Genomic DNA, 18,317 nt, shown 5'->3' with positions numbered 1-18,317 from the left:
CCGTTTCTCTTTCAATGCTCGGCTCAAACGCATTAATTGCGTTCGATAACGATCGCCTGTTATTGTTTCAGTCGGTTTTAACAACTCATAATACACTACGCTGAGCTGGTCCCGCCAAATACTGAATATGACCTAGGAACCGTGAATATTTGGTTAGGCCGTCGACGTGGAAGCATGGCTGGGATATTCCTATAATTTTCTGCGCTTGGGATTATCGTAATGAACTCATTTTCCGTCTCCAGTCACAATGCGATGCAGAAATCCCTTACGTCTTTGCCTTGCAAGTAGCTGTTCACAAGTAAACAAACGCTGTTCAACATATGTCGGCTTCAACTCGTACGGTAGGTACCCAATTTCCTTGTTTCTACATCATTCCCATGACTTTCAGACGTTTTGAAATGGCTTGTTGCGTCACTCTGAATGATCTTGCCAATTCTTGTTGCGTTTGACACGAGTCTTCATCAAGTAATGCCTACAATTCTGTATCTTTTTAAACCTACTCTCTTCCACCGCCACGCTGGTCTTCGATTTCAAAACCACCATTCTTGAAGTGTTGAAACCACTCTTAGCGGTCTCACCATAGGTATTTTAGAGCATTCGATGAGCCTGCATAACGGCGGAAGCAAAGTTTTACATCTAAAGAAAACTTAAATATTGGTCTTTCCGGAATATTTTCAACAGAACCAGAGAAATTTCAAGAAGAATAACGAAAAAACTCAATATATCAATGACAACAGTTTTGACAGAATTGAAGTATAAATTTCATGCAGAGGCATCGATAATTCAAGAAATAAATATTGGAATACTGAATACTTACTGCTCTCCATCGAGAAAGAACATACAGGGTCATCGAAAGGGAATATGTTCAAACTGCCTTGACACGAAAGAATGAGGTGTCTCCTAGAAAGAACCAAATTTAAAAGAGTTTCTACTCGTTAGTGTGACAATAAAGTAACTCACCTCATGAGGTAGTTCACACTGCCGTTACGATAGATCCTTAGGGCGAAATGCATGGGTATAAGGGGATGCTTGAAATCTCCATGCATTATGAAATAAGTATCTGGCAGCCAGATGTCGTTGTGGTGGTGTATTGCGTTCAAAAACTCGTATCTGCTTTGGTTTGAGTACCTCAGGCGGGGGTCGTACCACTGCTGCTGAAGTAGGAACTCTACTTCGTATTTCTGGAATACGTCAATAAGTTAATGTAGAAATCGATGATTTTTAACTCGCGTAGCTTCCATAAATACAGTGTCTTCAATAATAGTAATCGAAATTAGGGATGTATGTGTCAGTGTTGGTGTTAGGTACACTAACAAACTATAAATCTCTCGAATGGATATAACATGCCCTAGGTATTCATTTTACGCCATTTTATTTCACTACAACTTCCTTTTCCGTGTTATTAATTATTTCATTAGAATGTATGAGGAAAATAGGTTTAGACAATAACGAAATCAAAATAATCTGAAATTTCGATTGGAACCTAAAAGCTAGAATCGAAGATATCGGAGGAAGTTGAAATTCAGAGAGAGTATATTATCACTACTCCTGTTATTATTATTATTCACTCAATCGGGGTCGTTGAGGCTCTGTTAGCCTTCCGGGAACTGCAACTAAATTGAACTTTTATTCATACAAACCCAGGGAGGCCGTCGATGCTGTTAACGAAACCGAAGACATCCTTAGGAGCCTTGGCTATTACTTCGTGAGTATTCAGAACTGACTTTCTCATGTGAGTGGTTCTTAGGCCAGCCAGCCTCGAACATTTGCACACTATGTGTTCGGCTGTTTCTACCTCCTTTCCACAGAACCTGCAGATCTCATCTGCAATTTTATCCATGCGGTATAAAAGGTATTTGCACCAACAGTGTCCTGTTAGTAGTCCCAACATTACTCGAAGCTCAGCTCGTGGTAGCTTCAGGAGCTTCCTGGTATAGGTCGATGAAATCACCACAAATTTCTTTGCCTGAGCAAGAGCATAGATGGGCGAAGAGGTCCCAGAAGACGAAAATGTTCGTGGCTTAAAAATGTCAGAGGGGAGACTGGGTTAGACACACACACACCCTATTTAGAACAGCTTTGTGAAGGAAGAATTTTGCTAAAATTGTCGCCAACCTTAAGTAATGAAGAAGGCAAGAAGAAAAGCAAGACCCGGAGTGTTTCACCAGAGGGTTTCTATTGTCCCACTCCTATTGTTGGACCGCTGTCTTATATTGGTCATTTCCAAGCCCACAAAAAGGCTTAGGACCAACAGGTGAAAACCACTCCTGGGTGAAATATACTTGAAGAAAATTTTCAAGGAAGCATCGAAGAGGGTATCATGGTTAACGGAGTGATACTCAACACCATAAGAACGTTCATATTTACAGACAGTGAGAAATCTTCACAAAAGATGATAGATGCGGCATATTGATTATTTTAAAAAAGACAAAGGTCCTGGTAATCTCGAAGGTCAATATTATAACAGCCAATAAAGTTCTTGCTTAGAACAAGTGAACAAAATTAAGTACTTCGGATGCTGGATAATTAATAGACTAGACGAAATAAGTCAGAGCATACTAGATCAGGCACTAAAAGAAGCAGAAGAATGTATTCACATTCGCTGCCTTCAAGATCTCGGAATTGAAAACTGCTTGTTTTATTGCCGTTTTATGTTGTTTCAATTTCTCGTTTATTTATTATCTCTTATACTTGCTTTCATTCCCAACCGTTCTATCCAATTATATTGGGATTCTCGACTATTTATTTAATGGCTATTGTATTTTGGTGCGAATTATTTTCACTTTCTTGACTTCAGGATGTGCCGATGTGCAAATATTTATTTTGTCGCCGTGAATTTTGCCTCAACTCTCGCTTATTCCATAATTTTGTAAGATATTGAATTTTCATTAGTTTTTATTAATTTCGTTAACAAGTTCATCACATCTATCAGTTTCAGAAAATAATGTATCCGGAACGAAAGAGAAAGTGAATTTAAACTCATGGGCAGTCACACATTTTATAATTTACATTTCAGGTGGTTTACAAAGGACTAATTTAATTCTGTGTGTCCTGAACTTCCCCACAATCTCTGTTAGATTAAGTATTAAAGTATTTTGGGTCTCATACACACCAAGATCCTTTTCATTCCATCAGATTAAAATAACAGAGCCACGGTCGTCCGCATCGGCGAATATTAATATATTCAGTTCGTTATTAGAATAGCCTCATTCTGTAGAGCGACACTAGGGTCTTTTGAAGCCGGGAGGGTTAGACTACTTTATAATTCAGTAAATTTTTCATGAATCGATATTAAGTTAATTAAACTTTGGACCAGTTGATAATATGGACCGGTTGGACGACACCGTTGAGTACGATCGTGGATCTTCGGATTTTTTTGACGAAACTGATTCGCAATCGTGCTTGACGGTGTCGTCCAACCGGTCTTTATTGTCAACTGGTCCAAAGTTCCAACTTGGCGTGATGACTGCATTGGAAAAACCTCGATTCTGCAGTCGAAAAAATCGATATTAATCATGAAATATTAAACGCAACGCATGAGTAATGAATCGAAAATGTCATTTTAATCTGGATATACGCGTTCCGTCGTTTCGTTTTCATTTTTACGTCGATTCACGACAGATGCCATCCATCTATCGATTCGCGTGATGAATATTTAATAAATTCGGCGAATGAATAATGCAGGTTCTTGTTTTTTCAGTTTATCCACTCACTCACCAAGCTCGATTCGTCGGGGGACGCCAAACTGAGCAGGAGCACGCTGACGTTCACTGTTAAAGTTCCTGAAAAAAATATATATGAGAAAAAAAAATTATTAGGTATACGTTTTTTTTTTTGAAACAACAACTTATTAATGAAATTTTTGTTAGATATTATTAGAAATTACCCGTATAAAAGGTATATCAATAAAAGTACTGAAGGGTTTTTCAATAATAGGTTTCATTTTTGATATGAAAATAAACTAGTATGCATGTGATCGACCGGCTGGAGATCTTGTATCAAATGAACTTTAAAAGCCTTAATGCTTGTGGAATGTCTAATTCACAAAACTGACGGAATACAGCAGCAATATTCTCAGTTGTTCTTGAGTGACGCACTCGATTTCGATTCTTCACATCACTAACTTAACCCAAGAGCTCAATTATTTTTACCAGTTTCACTATTGACGGCTGAGAAGTTGCTTCACGACTACCCAAAATTGCTTTAGTTTTACAAACTGTGACTGCAATTTTTTCACAATTTTTCTAAGGAATTTTAACAATTTCAGTGCATTGTTGAAGAGTGTATCGTTCCATTTTTAGTGATGGCGTAGTTTCTACTTGTCAAATGTCAAAAGATGACAGCTGACCAGATAGCGGGCTATTCAAATTTTCGTACCAACACTCAAGATATAATAATAAACAAAAATATAGACTTAAAAGCGTTAAGCTCACCTTGCACTGGCGGTAATAGTCTCTTATCATAACGTGTAGCCTTAAGTAAGTGATCGAGTATCTCTTTGTCCGATTTTCCCTCTTCGAAGCTGAAATAAGAGAAGCTGTTAGATATAGATCTACGATACCAGACACACAATAACTAAAATAATATCAAATAAAGTTAGCTGTCCCTAGTTGTTTCTAGCAACAAGTAACTCAGAGCTTTCGACTTGTAATATCAACTAGCGTTTCTAAGGGGTATTTGTCCGTCAGTAAGGGGATAAAAGATGAAATTTACAGTGTCTGTTTCCGTTTCCGGTGGAAACTGTTAGTTGACATAAGCCGAGAGCAAATAAATTCTATGTTCGTTCCCCAGATGTAGATAAGTTATGTAACGTGTTGTAGTAGATCCTATGGCTTCGGGAAAGTTTAGTGAATTGCATTAATCTATGTTAATAAAATTGCAACGAGGTAATAAATACGTGCACCATATGAAGCTTAATTATTCTCAACCTACATATCAGATAGGGCTTCTGTTTGCCTTGTTACAAGTAGAATGGCAGCTGCTGGAATTAGCATCCAAGGCTGACCCATATTAAGACATCTGAAAAGAGAAGATGAAGGATCACACTTCAATGATAAATCGACATAATGAAAATTAAAAATGGACTGGCAGAATCTAGGGTAAAAGTTAAACACAACAATAGACCACTTAAGGTCTTTTTGGAATGTTCTATCGCTGCTCATACTCGATGGCAGCACATTTCCCTGTGGTTAACTTTAAGCCTAATACTTAATAATGTTAAATGTAGAGACGAATTAACAATAAGATTTTTGATAACGATTTTACCTTCCAAAGGGGACTATGAATTCCTGAGCGAGGTGAGCTAAAGGCTCACCTATACTGGTCGTATCATTTTCCTCTTGACACAGTTAAACCTTCAGCGGCTTGCTAGAACAAAGAAAAAAGTTCAACGTCTGAGGTAGGGGCAAATTATTTACAAATGATTATCATCTATGATCAATTCTAATAACTCTAGAGCTATTGGCTTCAAAGATCTATATAGATAAAATAATAAGTAGTTGTCGACAAAGAAGATTGTAGAACAACATATATGTAGTCCACACACTTGATCTACTAGTGTATCTATCTATGTTAAATAATAATAATAATAATAATCGTCTTTATTTCAAAAAAAAGTATGTGCATACATAGATTTGAAAACAAATTTGTAGATCTTACAAGGACCAATCTGGAGCGAAGTTTAGTCGAGGACTATTCTTACACTTAACTCACAGAATGTACCCATTCATGTCTATTCTATCTATTTCTAATCTATCTATTTGACTTTTGGATATAATATATTTCAATATGAGATCTCTAACGAAGGCTCAAAAGTTCATCAGCTATGTCGAGTATTAACTGCTTCAGATCTACTGGCTTGTGTATTTATAGTTCTCACGGACCTATAGATTGTAAAAATGTATTGGTTGAACAGATCTATTAACGACAAAGATCTATTTCTTCAATCTACTGAATCCTATCCTCTTCATTAAACAATAGTTCTATTGATCTACTAGTTTTTAGATCTATTAGTTCTACTTATAGGCCTACAGAAATATATCGATAAGTAAAAAGCATTCTATAGATCGTATCGTCTTCATAGATCTAACGATCTAGTGATCTAAAAGAACATGGATTTATCACCTCAAATTTATTGATATACAACAAAAAATCTTAAACAATGCGTCTGGTATGTTCATCTCTTACTGCTACAAATATAATTAATTTATAACCTCTACCGGCTTCTAGAACTTAAAACTTATCGATCTACAAGCCTTCTAAAGTCAAGTCAACTACTTTGGAAATCAAGATTCTGAGCAGAAGCTTTAAAAATTCATCGACTGTTTCATTCTATTAGTAGCCATCTACATTCCAATACATCATCTTGAACATAGGCTTATCGATCCCTTGCTACTATATATCTATCAGTAATCTAGGTCTGCTGGCTGTTTACATATAGGTCTATAGTTTTTATCGATCTATAGATTATTTTACAGCTATTTGTTCTACTCTTCTGGCTAAGAGGATCCAATGACTCTATAGGTCTACTACGCCTATGTAAAAAGCAGTAGACTCTGTAGAATCGTCGATCTATCATCGAAGTTCTAATGATTCCAGAGATCTACTATCCTATGTAGCCTATTGATGTATTGACTAATAGAACATAGAACCACTTACAGATCTACAAACTGTATGGATCTACCGACTTTCTATTAGCAGTCTACTACATTCCCAAATACCATCTTGAACATCGCCTTTATCGACTTTTTGGTGCTATATATCTATCAGTTCTATAGGTCTACTGGTTGTTTAGATCTATAGTTTTCATCAATCTATAGAATATTTACAGCTTTTTCATCTATTTATCTTCTGACTAAGAGGATCTAAGGATTCTATAGATCTTATTGCGGCTGTGTAGAAAGCATTTCACTCTGTAGAATCGTCGATCTATCTTCAAAGTGCTAATGATTCCAGAGATCATAGGTCTACTAGCTGTTTAGGTCTAGATCTATAATTTTTATCGATCTACATCTATCTGTTCTACATATCTTCCGACTAAAAGGATCTAATGAATCTATAGTTCCTCTATGACTATTTAGAAATCAGTAGACTGTATAGAATCGCCGTTCTATAAATCTAACAGCTATAAAGATCCAACCCACTGCATTCCGACACTGGATTAATCAACCGGTTATCCAGGCTGGATCCTTTCAATACTCGACTCCTAAACCGAACCCTAACTTTGACGATCCCTCCTTTATTTGGATAAGGTGGGGATTTGCCTTTATGAAGCTTCGGGCACAGAATACTCCACATTCCTGGGGGCGAATTGCAGTTTCCTTCTTCTGTCTGACTTTGGCGCGGCTCGTTTGGCGTTTGAGTTGAACAGCCGCCTACGATTACGGCACGCAATGTACATAATGTTTTGCATAATTTCGCCTTGGGAAGGTTCGAATTCGATGTTGAGGAGTTTCGGGACGGGTTTGGAGAATCCTACCTTATCGATTCAACTTTCGGTATTAATAATAGGAGGGGTTTTAGTTGAAATGAACTACTGGATGATTTAGGGATTGGATAGGGTGTTTTGTATTGTAGTTTAGACCGACTTTGTTTCTACTGTTCAGGTTGATTTGTTGTAACTGTTGGGAGTGAGTTTACTGTGTTTGAATTTCATTATTTCTCTGTCGTTTGTATTATTACTAATGAATGCAATGGAATTTGTGCTTTATGAATATTGGCTTTCATTTTGGTGGCGCAATAAATTGTATTTGCATTTTTGAATGAATTACATGATTACAAACAATTTATATACTTTCCATGTTTTCACTACCAATAAAATTCCAGTTTCGTGTTTTCGAAAATATAACCATTATATAGGGTGCTTTTTTAGAGCTATAGAACTTTAAATTGCAATAAAACAACGATGGATTATTCGATTGACATGAATTTTATTTATCCGCAAGATAATCTTGTGGCATTACATTTTAAATATGATTTCTGGCATATGACCGCCACGGCTGGCTCGGATGTAGTCCAATCTGGACGTCCAATTTTAGATGACTTTTTCCAACACTTGTAGCCGTATATCGGCAATAACACGGTGAATGTTGTCTTCCAAATGATCAAGGGTTTGTGGCTTATCATATATGTGCATAAAAATTATCAACAAATTACCTCAGAATATGAAAATTATTGAGAATTATAAGATCTTCAAAGCAAAAACAAAGAAATTCTTGATTAATATCCGCATAGACCAATGACTTTACAAAGTCCCACAGAAAGTAGTCTAGCTGTGTTAAATCACAAGATCTTGGAGGCCAATTCACAGGTCCAAAACGTGAAATTAGGCGGTCACCAAACGTGTCTTTCAATAAATCGATTGTGGCATGAGCTGTGTGACATGTTGCGCCGTCTTGTTGGAATCACAGCTCCTGGACATCATGGTTGTTCAATTCAGGAATGAAAAAGTTAGTAATCATGGCTCTATACCGATCACCATTGACTGTAACGTTCTGGCCATCATCGTTTTTGAAGAAGTACGGACCAATGATTCCACCAGCCCATAAAGCGCACCAAACAGTCAGTTTTTCTGGATGTAACGGTGTTTGGACATACACTTGAGGATTAGCTTCACTCCAAATGCGGCAGTTTTGTTTGTTGACGTAGCTATTCAACCAGAAGTGCGCTTCATCGCTAAACAAAATAAAATGGACGTAGTGCGCGATACGTATTCCGCACAGAACCATTATTTTCGAAATAAAATTGCACTATTTGCAGGCGTTGTTCAGGCGTGGGTCTATTCATGATGAATTGCCAAACCAAACTGAGAATAAATCACTTGACAGCTGTTAAATCGATCGCTATCTCGAACAGTAATGCCAACTTAAAGTTATATACCTCGAAAAAAAACACCCTATACATTATACATTTGAGAGACCTCAAAAAATTTGAGAAAATTGAAAGTTCCTTCATGGGAAATTCATACCATTCATTAAATTGATATGAGGACGTAGATCAAAAAAAAATACTTGCAGTTGGGCGATGATCGGATGATTTTCTCGAGACTTTCATAAATCCTGGACGCAAGATACTGACTTGAAACTTCATCATGTTTTAGATCAGAGTTCGATCTTTAAAAAACCTTATTATTTGAAGAGTCTGTGACAAATATTTTATGAGATATAACGATTTTTGTATAGAGATTCAATTTTTACATTTTTTTCCAAAACTTTGAACTCAGTTTTTCCCTAAACTCTGACGTCTAAGGAAAATCGGTGAACGGTGTCAGAATTGGCGAACAATACTCAGCAAAATTTCGTTCTCGCCCGAAAATTTTTATATCGAAAAATTCCACTCGAGTTCGCAATACGTAGACCTTAAAAAATTTGGGAAAAATGGAAGTTCTTTCGTAGGGAGTTCCGAGGAAGTTCATACCACTCTTTCAATTGATATGGGGACGTAGATCAAGAAAATACTTGCAGTCGGGCGGTTAGTCTATTATTTCAGAAATTATAGCTTATAAACTGAAATTTAAAAAAAAAAGATAATTTTCTCTCTCGGTCCTCGTCTGAACCATTTTTTCATAAGAATCTCATTAACTTTTGAGTTTTTACCCGAATTATGACATATTACTGAAATTTTCATCAAATAATCGCTATCTAATGTTGCAATAATATACTGGATCTGCCATTTGAAATAGTAGTAGTATTTTCCGGTATAATCGGAAGTTGTAGCGATCTGCAAATATTTTATGGAGAAAGATAAATGTCTCAAACCCCAACATGCAAATTATCACTATAAAATTATGAATAGTCTTTCATAAACGTCTAATAGTCCATCGCGGTGACTCACCCTGTACTTTCACGAACTAAAAATAAGAAAGCCTAATTTGTATACTTCGTAATAAACTAAACTAAACCCTCATTAACATATAAGACCAAAATTTTTACAACCCTTTAAATTTTTAGTTAACCATCGTTCCACCCTGCTTCAAGTTGCAGTTTCTGTTTTCGTGTCAACAAACCGTACAACATAAAAACAAAACAGTTTTTGTGTATCACCGCCGCAACAAGGACCCCTCTCGAATATTCCCATCGTATTTGATCGGCCGATTCATGACTGTGACACGCACCCCCCCATTTTGACCTTAGACAGAGAACTATTTTTACGTGACCTCCAGTTGACCCAAATAGGCTCTGCACCAGTCTAGCTGAGGCACAAAGCCGGTAAATATCGCTTGTTTCATTGTTAATGCGGAACCCCGCAAATGATTCGAAATGTAATAATGTCAACGGTGATGATGAATCGATAAGACCGCAATTTTTTTTTTTTTTACTACGGTTAATACCGCTTGCGTTACTTTATTGGCGGTTGGTTTGTCGTGACAGAGCGTTTTATTTTAATGGCGGGGTGTCCGGTTTTGAACCCGCAGCGGAAACGTTTAATAATAACGTACATATCGTATATGTATGTGTGTGATGATAAAACGACGCGTTTTCGTGAATTTGGGACATATGAGGGTTGGATTTAACCTGGAAATGGAATGTTTATGAATGAAAATAGAAATGATGAACGAGATTTGTTTGAATTCGAGTCATCGTCGTATTTTTTGTTTTTTTTTAAATGTTCTTGCACCTGCACGTAATGTTTCAATCCAAAAGGAGGTTTCTGCCTGTAATTTTCTAATCCCAAGGAAGGTTCTCATTGTGATTTTTCAATCCCAAGGGAGGTGCGAGAATCCCAACACAATTCTCGCTGATAAATTAAATTCTAAATCTCAAATTCAGCTAGTAATGGCTGAAATCTAAAACAACGTACGTAGCTTTTCAGAAGTCTAAACAATTATTGAAAATCTACCAGAAAATTATATCTGTTCCTTTCTCTAGATACGCGCACCCGTTGCGGATTCATCGGCAACCAATCACGTACGATGAATTGAGAAATTACTGCGTCTTTGTAAATTCCAGTAGCGTAATGTGAATTGAAGGGTGGAAAATATCTCCTATATAGGTTGCTGATTGGGCTAATTTGAAACTGGCCAAACTGGCATTTTTACCGAAGAATTGTGTTTAGTTATTCCAGCTCATCTCTAGTTGAATAGCTTCATCAATAAGCAAAATTGCCGCATATGAGTAAAAACAATCCTATTTCCACCCCAACCAACGTAGAAACTATGAATATCGTATTCAGACAATCACAATCAGTGCGTTGTTACAATCTTACATATTAATTTTAATCAATATATTATTCATTTTTTGTTAGACATCTTGCAAAAAACCTTGAGAACTGTACTTTGCAGACAATTCAAGTACCTAGGCTACGTAGTTAGAAGAAGGACTATACGAAAAAATGAGGATGGCTATTTACATATGAATTGGTTCAGATGTTTTTCAGTACTCCCACTGAATAATGGTATAGCTTTCAATTTGTGTTTCTCGTTTATTTTCAGTAAAACGTTTTCCTTTCATAATTAATTTTATTCTATTATACGTCCAGCAAACCCTGTGTCAATAAATTACGGGGTAATTTGGCCTGTACAAACAATACAGGTACATTTCAATTCACTAAACTAACATAAACATATCTGAATAGAATAATTCATGAATAGATAATTAGGAATGCCAGAGCAGTATTTATAATAGTACAAAATTGTGAAAGTTGTGGAAAATAACAAATCCAGGTTTGTCGATTCGTCGTCGATCCTGGAAATCAATTATACTCCAAAAACGACATTACATCGAATTTGCATAAAGAATTTCTCTAAATGGCAAGCTCCTTCCTGGAAACTGGGTTGGACATATGAGGATACTGAATCAACTAGATTCAAACCTCCTCGCAAAACCATCAGATATTATGCCAACCACCTACGATTTTGAAACGCCCTTTGAAACGGTTATGAATGACCGTCCTAGTGCAATAAGTCTCGTGAATCATCTGGACAAAAAGTCATCCATATGGTTCACAGATGGATCAAAAACAGAAGAAGGGGATATATGGACCTAAACTGAGGATCTCTAAAGCCCTGGGAAGTGAGCCCTCGATTCTACAGACCGAGATAATGGCTGTTTATGTATGCGCCCAGGAGTGTCTCAAAATGAACCTCAAGGGGGCGCATATCTACATCACCACGGACAGCCAAACCACGCTGAGATCCCTGGAATCGTGTTGTCAGGGGTCTTTGCTGACTTGGGAGTGCCGTAACACCATAAAGCAACTGGCCAGAGGAAATAAGGTGATTCTACTATTGGTACCAGGGCACTGTGGGGTTGAAGGAAATGAAAGAGCGGATGAACTTGCAAAAAGTGCATCAAGGTTAAGACCTGCTGGACCTGAGCCTTTCTGTGGGATAGGAAAAGACCAATTCAAAGCTGTGGTCCAGCTATGGGAGTTTAACAGTAGGACAATCCACTGGAATAACACTCCTAGACTTGCTCAGGCAAAGAAATTCGTGAAGATTTCACCTACCTACGCCAAAAAGCTCCTGAAGCTGTCGCGAGCAGAGCTTCAGGTGATGGTGGGACTGCTAACGGGGCACTGTCGGTACAAACATCATTTGTACCGTATGGGAAAGTCAGCAGACGAGATTTGCAGGCTCTGTGGATCGGAAGCAGAAACGGCCGAACACTTTTTATGCAAGTGTCCAGTGCTGGCTGGCCTAAGAACCATTCACATGGGTAAGCCGGTCTTGGATACCAGAGAGGTAACGGCCAAGGCCCCTAAGGAGGTTGTCAATTTTATTAACGTCGTTGACGACCCCCCTGGGTTTCTATGAATGAGTAGGGTAGAGAACAAAAGATCTGCATGGTCGCAGTTCCCGGAAGGCTTACCGAAACGACTCCAGTTCAAATAATAATAATTATAATAGGTCTTGGGGCTCTCAAAATTCAATTGATACAAGAACTCTAGCATCTTTTGATTTTCATCGAAAAACTATCTTTAGTCATAAGACCCATCTTCCCTTCGGAGGATACGTTAATGAGCAGAATTGAGGCATTTAGGAATCGAAAAATCCAAGAACGATGTGAAAAAATTTAACTTTTTGATTAATTTTGTATCATTTAGATGGCTTGAAACGAAAATTGTAATTCTACCCTTCACAAAGAGGTCAAAGATTCGAGAAGGGTAGGTTTTCCTGAAAGGATCTCAAATATTCATCTTCAATACCCAACTTCCCAAAAGCAATGAACAAAACGGCAAGAAAATCCGCGACAACGATTATTCCAGCGTTAAAACCACCCCATCCGACTAATCCTCCAACAGCCACCCTATAATGAACTTCACTCTCCCATTACTAGACATTTTCGCCTTTACAAACACCAATTTTAATCCAACGCTTCAACGGCGCATCCACCAATTCACACCCCGAGATTTTCGCAGCCCCAAAACCCCCACCCCTTTAATTCTCGCACCGATTATGACGCACAAAATTATGCATCATCCCCCATTTCACATACAAGAGCCTCTCTCACAGAAACGCGACCCCCTAGTGGTGATGACGGCAGCATCTCCAGAAGGATTTTCACCCCGTCCTTCTCATTTGTTTCGAGGCAGGACGACGCCGTTATGGGAGGTGGTCTATGGGGGTGAGAGGGGACCCAGGGGGTGAGTGCCGAAAGGCTCCAGGCGTGTAATTAATTGCGGCCTAATGGAACGCAAAGAAAGAATCGTGGAAAGCCGTTTCGAGTGTTTTGGTGGATTTCGGCCAAGGTTATGTCTTCTGCTGGTATCGATTGCGGAAATATGGACATGGAGGGTAGGTTTTCACGTCGTGGGAGATGTTGGGGAAGGCGTCGTCTTGTATGAGAAGGTCACGAAGAATTTTGATGTCCATATTTGGGGTAGTATTCGGGTATTTATTGTTTTGGTTGATTGGATTTTTTGGTGATGATCAATGAAGCTTTCAGCCTTCATTTTTATCAGTTTGAAAGGGGAAAGGCGCGGATTTCAGCGTTATCACGTTCTTTTTCTTGACTTTTATAAGTCCAGCTTGTGAGGCACAGAAATCAGAAAAATAACGTATTTTCGAATAAACGGTTTTTTTTAATATTAAAAAACAGTATATTTTAAGATGAATCAATGAATGTTTATTTCATTGTAAATTAGAGAAAGGTTTGACATTAATAATAATAATAATAATAACTAGCATTGAGAGGACGACACTGCCGAGGAATAAAAGAGGCATAAGGTCTGCTAGACATCATGGAACTTGCCCATGGTCAAATTGAATGCCTACGAACATACTTCAAAGACAAATCAGGCACGTCAGATGTCTACAAAGTACTGTGTGAAGCAGACGAATCAACACCTTTACAACTGCACAAGGAGCAATTGTCGTACAATCACCAGACAATCCAAGAAAAACTGCAAAGGTGGAGAGAAAAGCCCCTACATGGACGACATTTCAACGAGGTGAACCAGTTTCATATGAAGCGTCGAACTATTGGCTCACATCAGGTACGATGTATCCAGAAACGGAAGGATTTCTTTTAGCCATCTAAGATCAAGTGATCTCAACGAAAAATTACTGCAAGCATATCATAAAGGATCGAACTATTACTGACGATCGATGCCGTTATGGGTATCCAACGAATGAGACAATCCAACATATCACGGGAAGATGTCAAATGTTTGCAAGAAATGAATATAAAGAGAAACACGATGCAGTAGGAAAGATACTACACCAAGAAATGGCAAAAATTTTAAACTGAATGGACAGCTAGAAAACCAACATGAGATTTATAAATTGGACAAGTATTCACCGAGTGGTCAATGGTTTCTTCTACACCTCACTCACATAGTGGGTTTTCAATAGAATGCCATTTGAAGACCATACTATTGCAACAACCATGACCATACCTCAGTCGTTTCAAAATACACTAAATTTTCCTTGGGAGATTGAAACCTAGAACATTCTCTTAAGGATCAACGAATTGACGTTTGTTGAAGATATTAGAAGAACTCCATTCTGAACGCCAAATTTCCTTATTGAATGAGGAGAGGTATTAATCCATAAAGGTTTGCGTGACTTTAATCTGGCAGTTGTAGTATCTGGGAGGTAAGAATTGGAAATGAGTTCGGGTAGAAATGAAATTTTTCCCAAGATTTCTTGACTGAGACCTGTGTACAAATATGAGGCGGACGTATATGTGATAGCACTGGTAACCAATGTAAGGGTGTAGATTTAATAGTTCCACTGATAATTATTTTAGAAACGTTAAGCCGTGCATCAATTTTAGGAACATGAGCACTATTGAACCAAACAGAAGAGCAGAATTCAGCAGCAGAAACCCAGGCCAAAGCTGCCGTACGAAGAGTGCTTGATGAAGCCAAAGTGTTGATGAAAGAATTGTCGCAAACATTAGTGGAAATTACTTTATTTCACTTTAGTTATTGAGTGTGCTTTTGTCATCAACCAGTAAAGTATATCCTAAATATCTCTCATTTCCGTCTCAACACCAATCTGATGAATAAATCATAAGTGATATTTCATGACTTCTGCACTAATTATTGTTATTTCTGAGCTACTCCCTTTATTGTTTTCATTTCACCATTCGATCGCAACATTTATTATTCAAAATACAACGGCAACTTGATCCAATAATTATCTACTGAATTAGTAACCCAAATTGAAAACTTCTTCCTTAAAATACTAGATGATGAATTGGTTTCATAGAATATTCAAGTGGCCCCCTGGGCACCTCAATTATTAAACTACGCTTTAATCAAAACTCTGGATGAAATTGTGGACATTCATTTTTCAAACTCCGTTCCCAACGATTCGAAATAACTTCACCGGAGAAAATCGATCAAGTCGACTTCGATAGTTGAGTTTTCCACCGATTTTCCAGCGCACGTCTGATTATGACTGAAACAGCCTTGGGGTATTTCATATTTCGCGTAATCTCTGAATATTAAATACGTGAAGCTCAGTTTCAGGTCGATACTTTTGTAATGTATAGTTTGCATGCATTTTCAGAATATCTGCAAATTGCTATCGATTTCGGAAATCTTGCCTTTGAGTTATAGCCTCGACATCTAGGGCAGTTGCAGATTGAGACCGATTGATAATCGGTTTTTGCTGTAGAATTGCGTCCAAGATCAGATTGAGAGATTTGCTATTTACCACTTCCATATCGGTCAATAAGTTACCTGTATTTCTCCCTCAATAAATATATAAATGATCATCCATTCTATATAAGTAGGTAAACGTAAATAAAACAGAGAAATAGTGTCTCGACCTTCTTATTTTGAAAACAAGTCAAATTTGCCAAATTTGTTTTTGGAAAAACGGTTTTTTCCCAATAACTTTCATGCCTTGGTCCGATAGTTTTTCCGATGACATAATTGGATAGCTCGTGAAAAATACTATCATTGTGATATATCTCTTTTCAATATTGCTCAAAAGATTAGCCACAAAATGCAGTGACCCGCTTACGTAAAACACCCTGTAGGTACATTATATGGAAAAAAAATCAAGAGACCTTTTTTTAGTGAAGCTCCGTTGATTTTAGAAATGAATCATTTCCTCGAAAAAAATACAAAAAAGGCCAATCACTCCACTAGACCAAATTGCACACCATACAGTGCCTTTCTTGTAGATGTAATGGTCTCTGAGCAGTTACATGAGGATTTTCACTGCTCCATATGCAACAATTCAGCTTGTTCACATAGTCAAGTGAAAAATGTGCTTTGTCGCTGAAGAAAATTATATGCGAAAATTCATCATCCAAACCTTATTGTTCAAGCACCCAATCGGCATATTTTCTGCTCGTTCCATGGCCAGCTGGCTCTAGTTCTTGTGTCAACCGAACCTTATAAGGATGGAGATGCAAATCCAGATGCAAAATACGTCAAAGCGTGCCGTAAGAAAGGCCCTTATGTTATGCGCGCCGAGGAATGAATGAACTTGGATCTTCTTCAACACTTCCATTTATAACAGCCATATTTTCGGTCGAGCTGTAAAATCCGGATCATGACATGGATCATCCGGTATATGCAACTACAGGGTGTGCCACTGCTAGCTCCCACATTTCAAAAAAATATGGAGAGGGAACGGGTGGTTCTTGAGGAGTGGATTTGGTCTTATTTAGAGGAGTGGATAGTGTAGATGTTTATCATGCGGTGATCAAGAGAGCAAAGTGGTCTTGTTGTTGTGGCTTTTCAAAAGGATCACAAAGGGATCACTGCACTTGTTATGGTTAATCGTAATCTGCGAGTGTTCCAGAACTAAATGCAGTCAGTTTCTGAATAAGTACTCTTTCAAGGAATAACAGAAGTCAGTCGTCCATTTGTGGTTTTAGCAGCAACTAGCATTACAACGTGGGACGCTATTGCTACCTGCGTGACATACGAGTCCAAGAAAAACAACAATGTGGAATGGCCAACTTGGTGAATTGTTCATTGAACAAAGAAAGAGGAAATAACGACGGTTCCTCGAGGAGAATTGCCTTCTGTAGACATGTGTTTGCGTGACATGTGAGTCCAAGAAAAACAACAATGTGGAATGGCTCACTTAGAAAATTGTTCATTAAACGAAGAAAAAGGGAATAAGGACAATCAGTCGAAGAGAAGTGCTTTCCTAAAACACTTGTGTCGGGCTTTCGGCCCTCTGCAATACGATAAAAATTGTTAGAATGAGCAACACTTGAAGGAAATGACAAACAAACAAACAAAATTTAAAAAAAATTAGAAGAAAGTTTCAAAAAATTGTGAATCGTCAGATTACCCAACAATAGTAAAAGTTCATGACTTTATATCTGTGGTCTCTCCAATTTTTTTTCGAACGACTCCAAATCTTCATCATTAGAAATAACGATCCTAAACGCCATAATTGATGCTCAAGCTCGACAATTTTGAAGATTCTCCGAAACCCTCTCCGATATGTAAATATAATTTACGCGCGCCAACCTCATTATCTAATCTTGCTCCCTCTCAGCACAGACGCCTCCAATTATCCTCCCTTCCATTCTGCAGAATTCCCAACGACGTTGACTTATCACCAGAGTTCCTCAACATTGTCTCCCATTTTTCTTCTCTGTCGAAAATCTCGTTAAACCTGATGTCGTCTTCTCGATTCCCTAATAAATCATCTTTTTGCCCTAGTTTAGCTCTTCGCCTTGTTTTATACGACTTTTTAGGGTTTCTGAATAGTAGAAACTGTGAATATTTTGTAGCGAGATTTCCAATGGAAATGGTACAATTTGAATTTGTTATAATAGCAACACTGTGTATTATATTTTGACATTTCTTATGTCAGTTGTGTTTAGTAGGTTATGTAATTTGATCGTGCAAAGATACACGCTTCAACAAGGTTTAGAAATTGTTGAATTGTTCTATCA

The 18,317-nt window shown here is 37.7% G+C and overlaps 1 protein-coding gene across 9 annotated transcripts in view; it reads right to left on the bottom strand.

The window, feature by feature from the left end:
• LOC123671521 (glutamate-gated chloride channel) overlaps window positions 1–18,317 on the bottom strand; it is a 65,971-nt gene that overhangs the window by 19,281 nt on the left and 28,373 nt on the right. For all 9 annotated transcript variants that reach the window (XM_045605405.1, XM_045605404.1, XM_045605407.1 and 6 more), the window contains 6 exons: window positions 5,266–5,367; window positions 4,933–5,019; window positions 4,434–4,522; window positions 3,718–3,782; window positions 961–1,181; window positions 818–900 (listed from right to left, as the gene is read on the bottom strand). In XM_045605405.1, the coding sequence (XP_045461361.1) occupies window positions 818–900; window positions 961–1,181; window positions 3,718–3,782; window positions 4,434–4,522; window positions 4,933–5,009 (535 nt within the window). In that variant the 5' untranslated portion in view covers window positions 5,010–5,019; window positions 5,266–5,367. The remainder of the gene's footprint in view (window positions 1–817; window positions 901–960; window positions 1,182–3,717; window positions 3,783–4,433; window positions 4,523–4,932; window positions 5,020–5,265; window positions 5,368–18,317) is intronic.

The sequence above is a fragment of the Harmonia axyridis genome, chromosome 1, assembly GCF_914767665.1.
Source record: "Harmonia axyridis chromosome 1, icHarAxyr1.1, whole genome shotgun sequence".
In the NCBI taxonomy this organism is placed as follows: Eukaryota; Metazoa; Arthropoda; class Insecta; order Coleoptera; family Coccinellidae; genus Harmonia; species Harmonia axyridis.
This window is presented reverse-complemented; position numbering and strand designations above follow the sequence as displayed.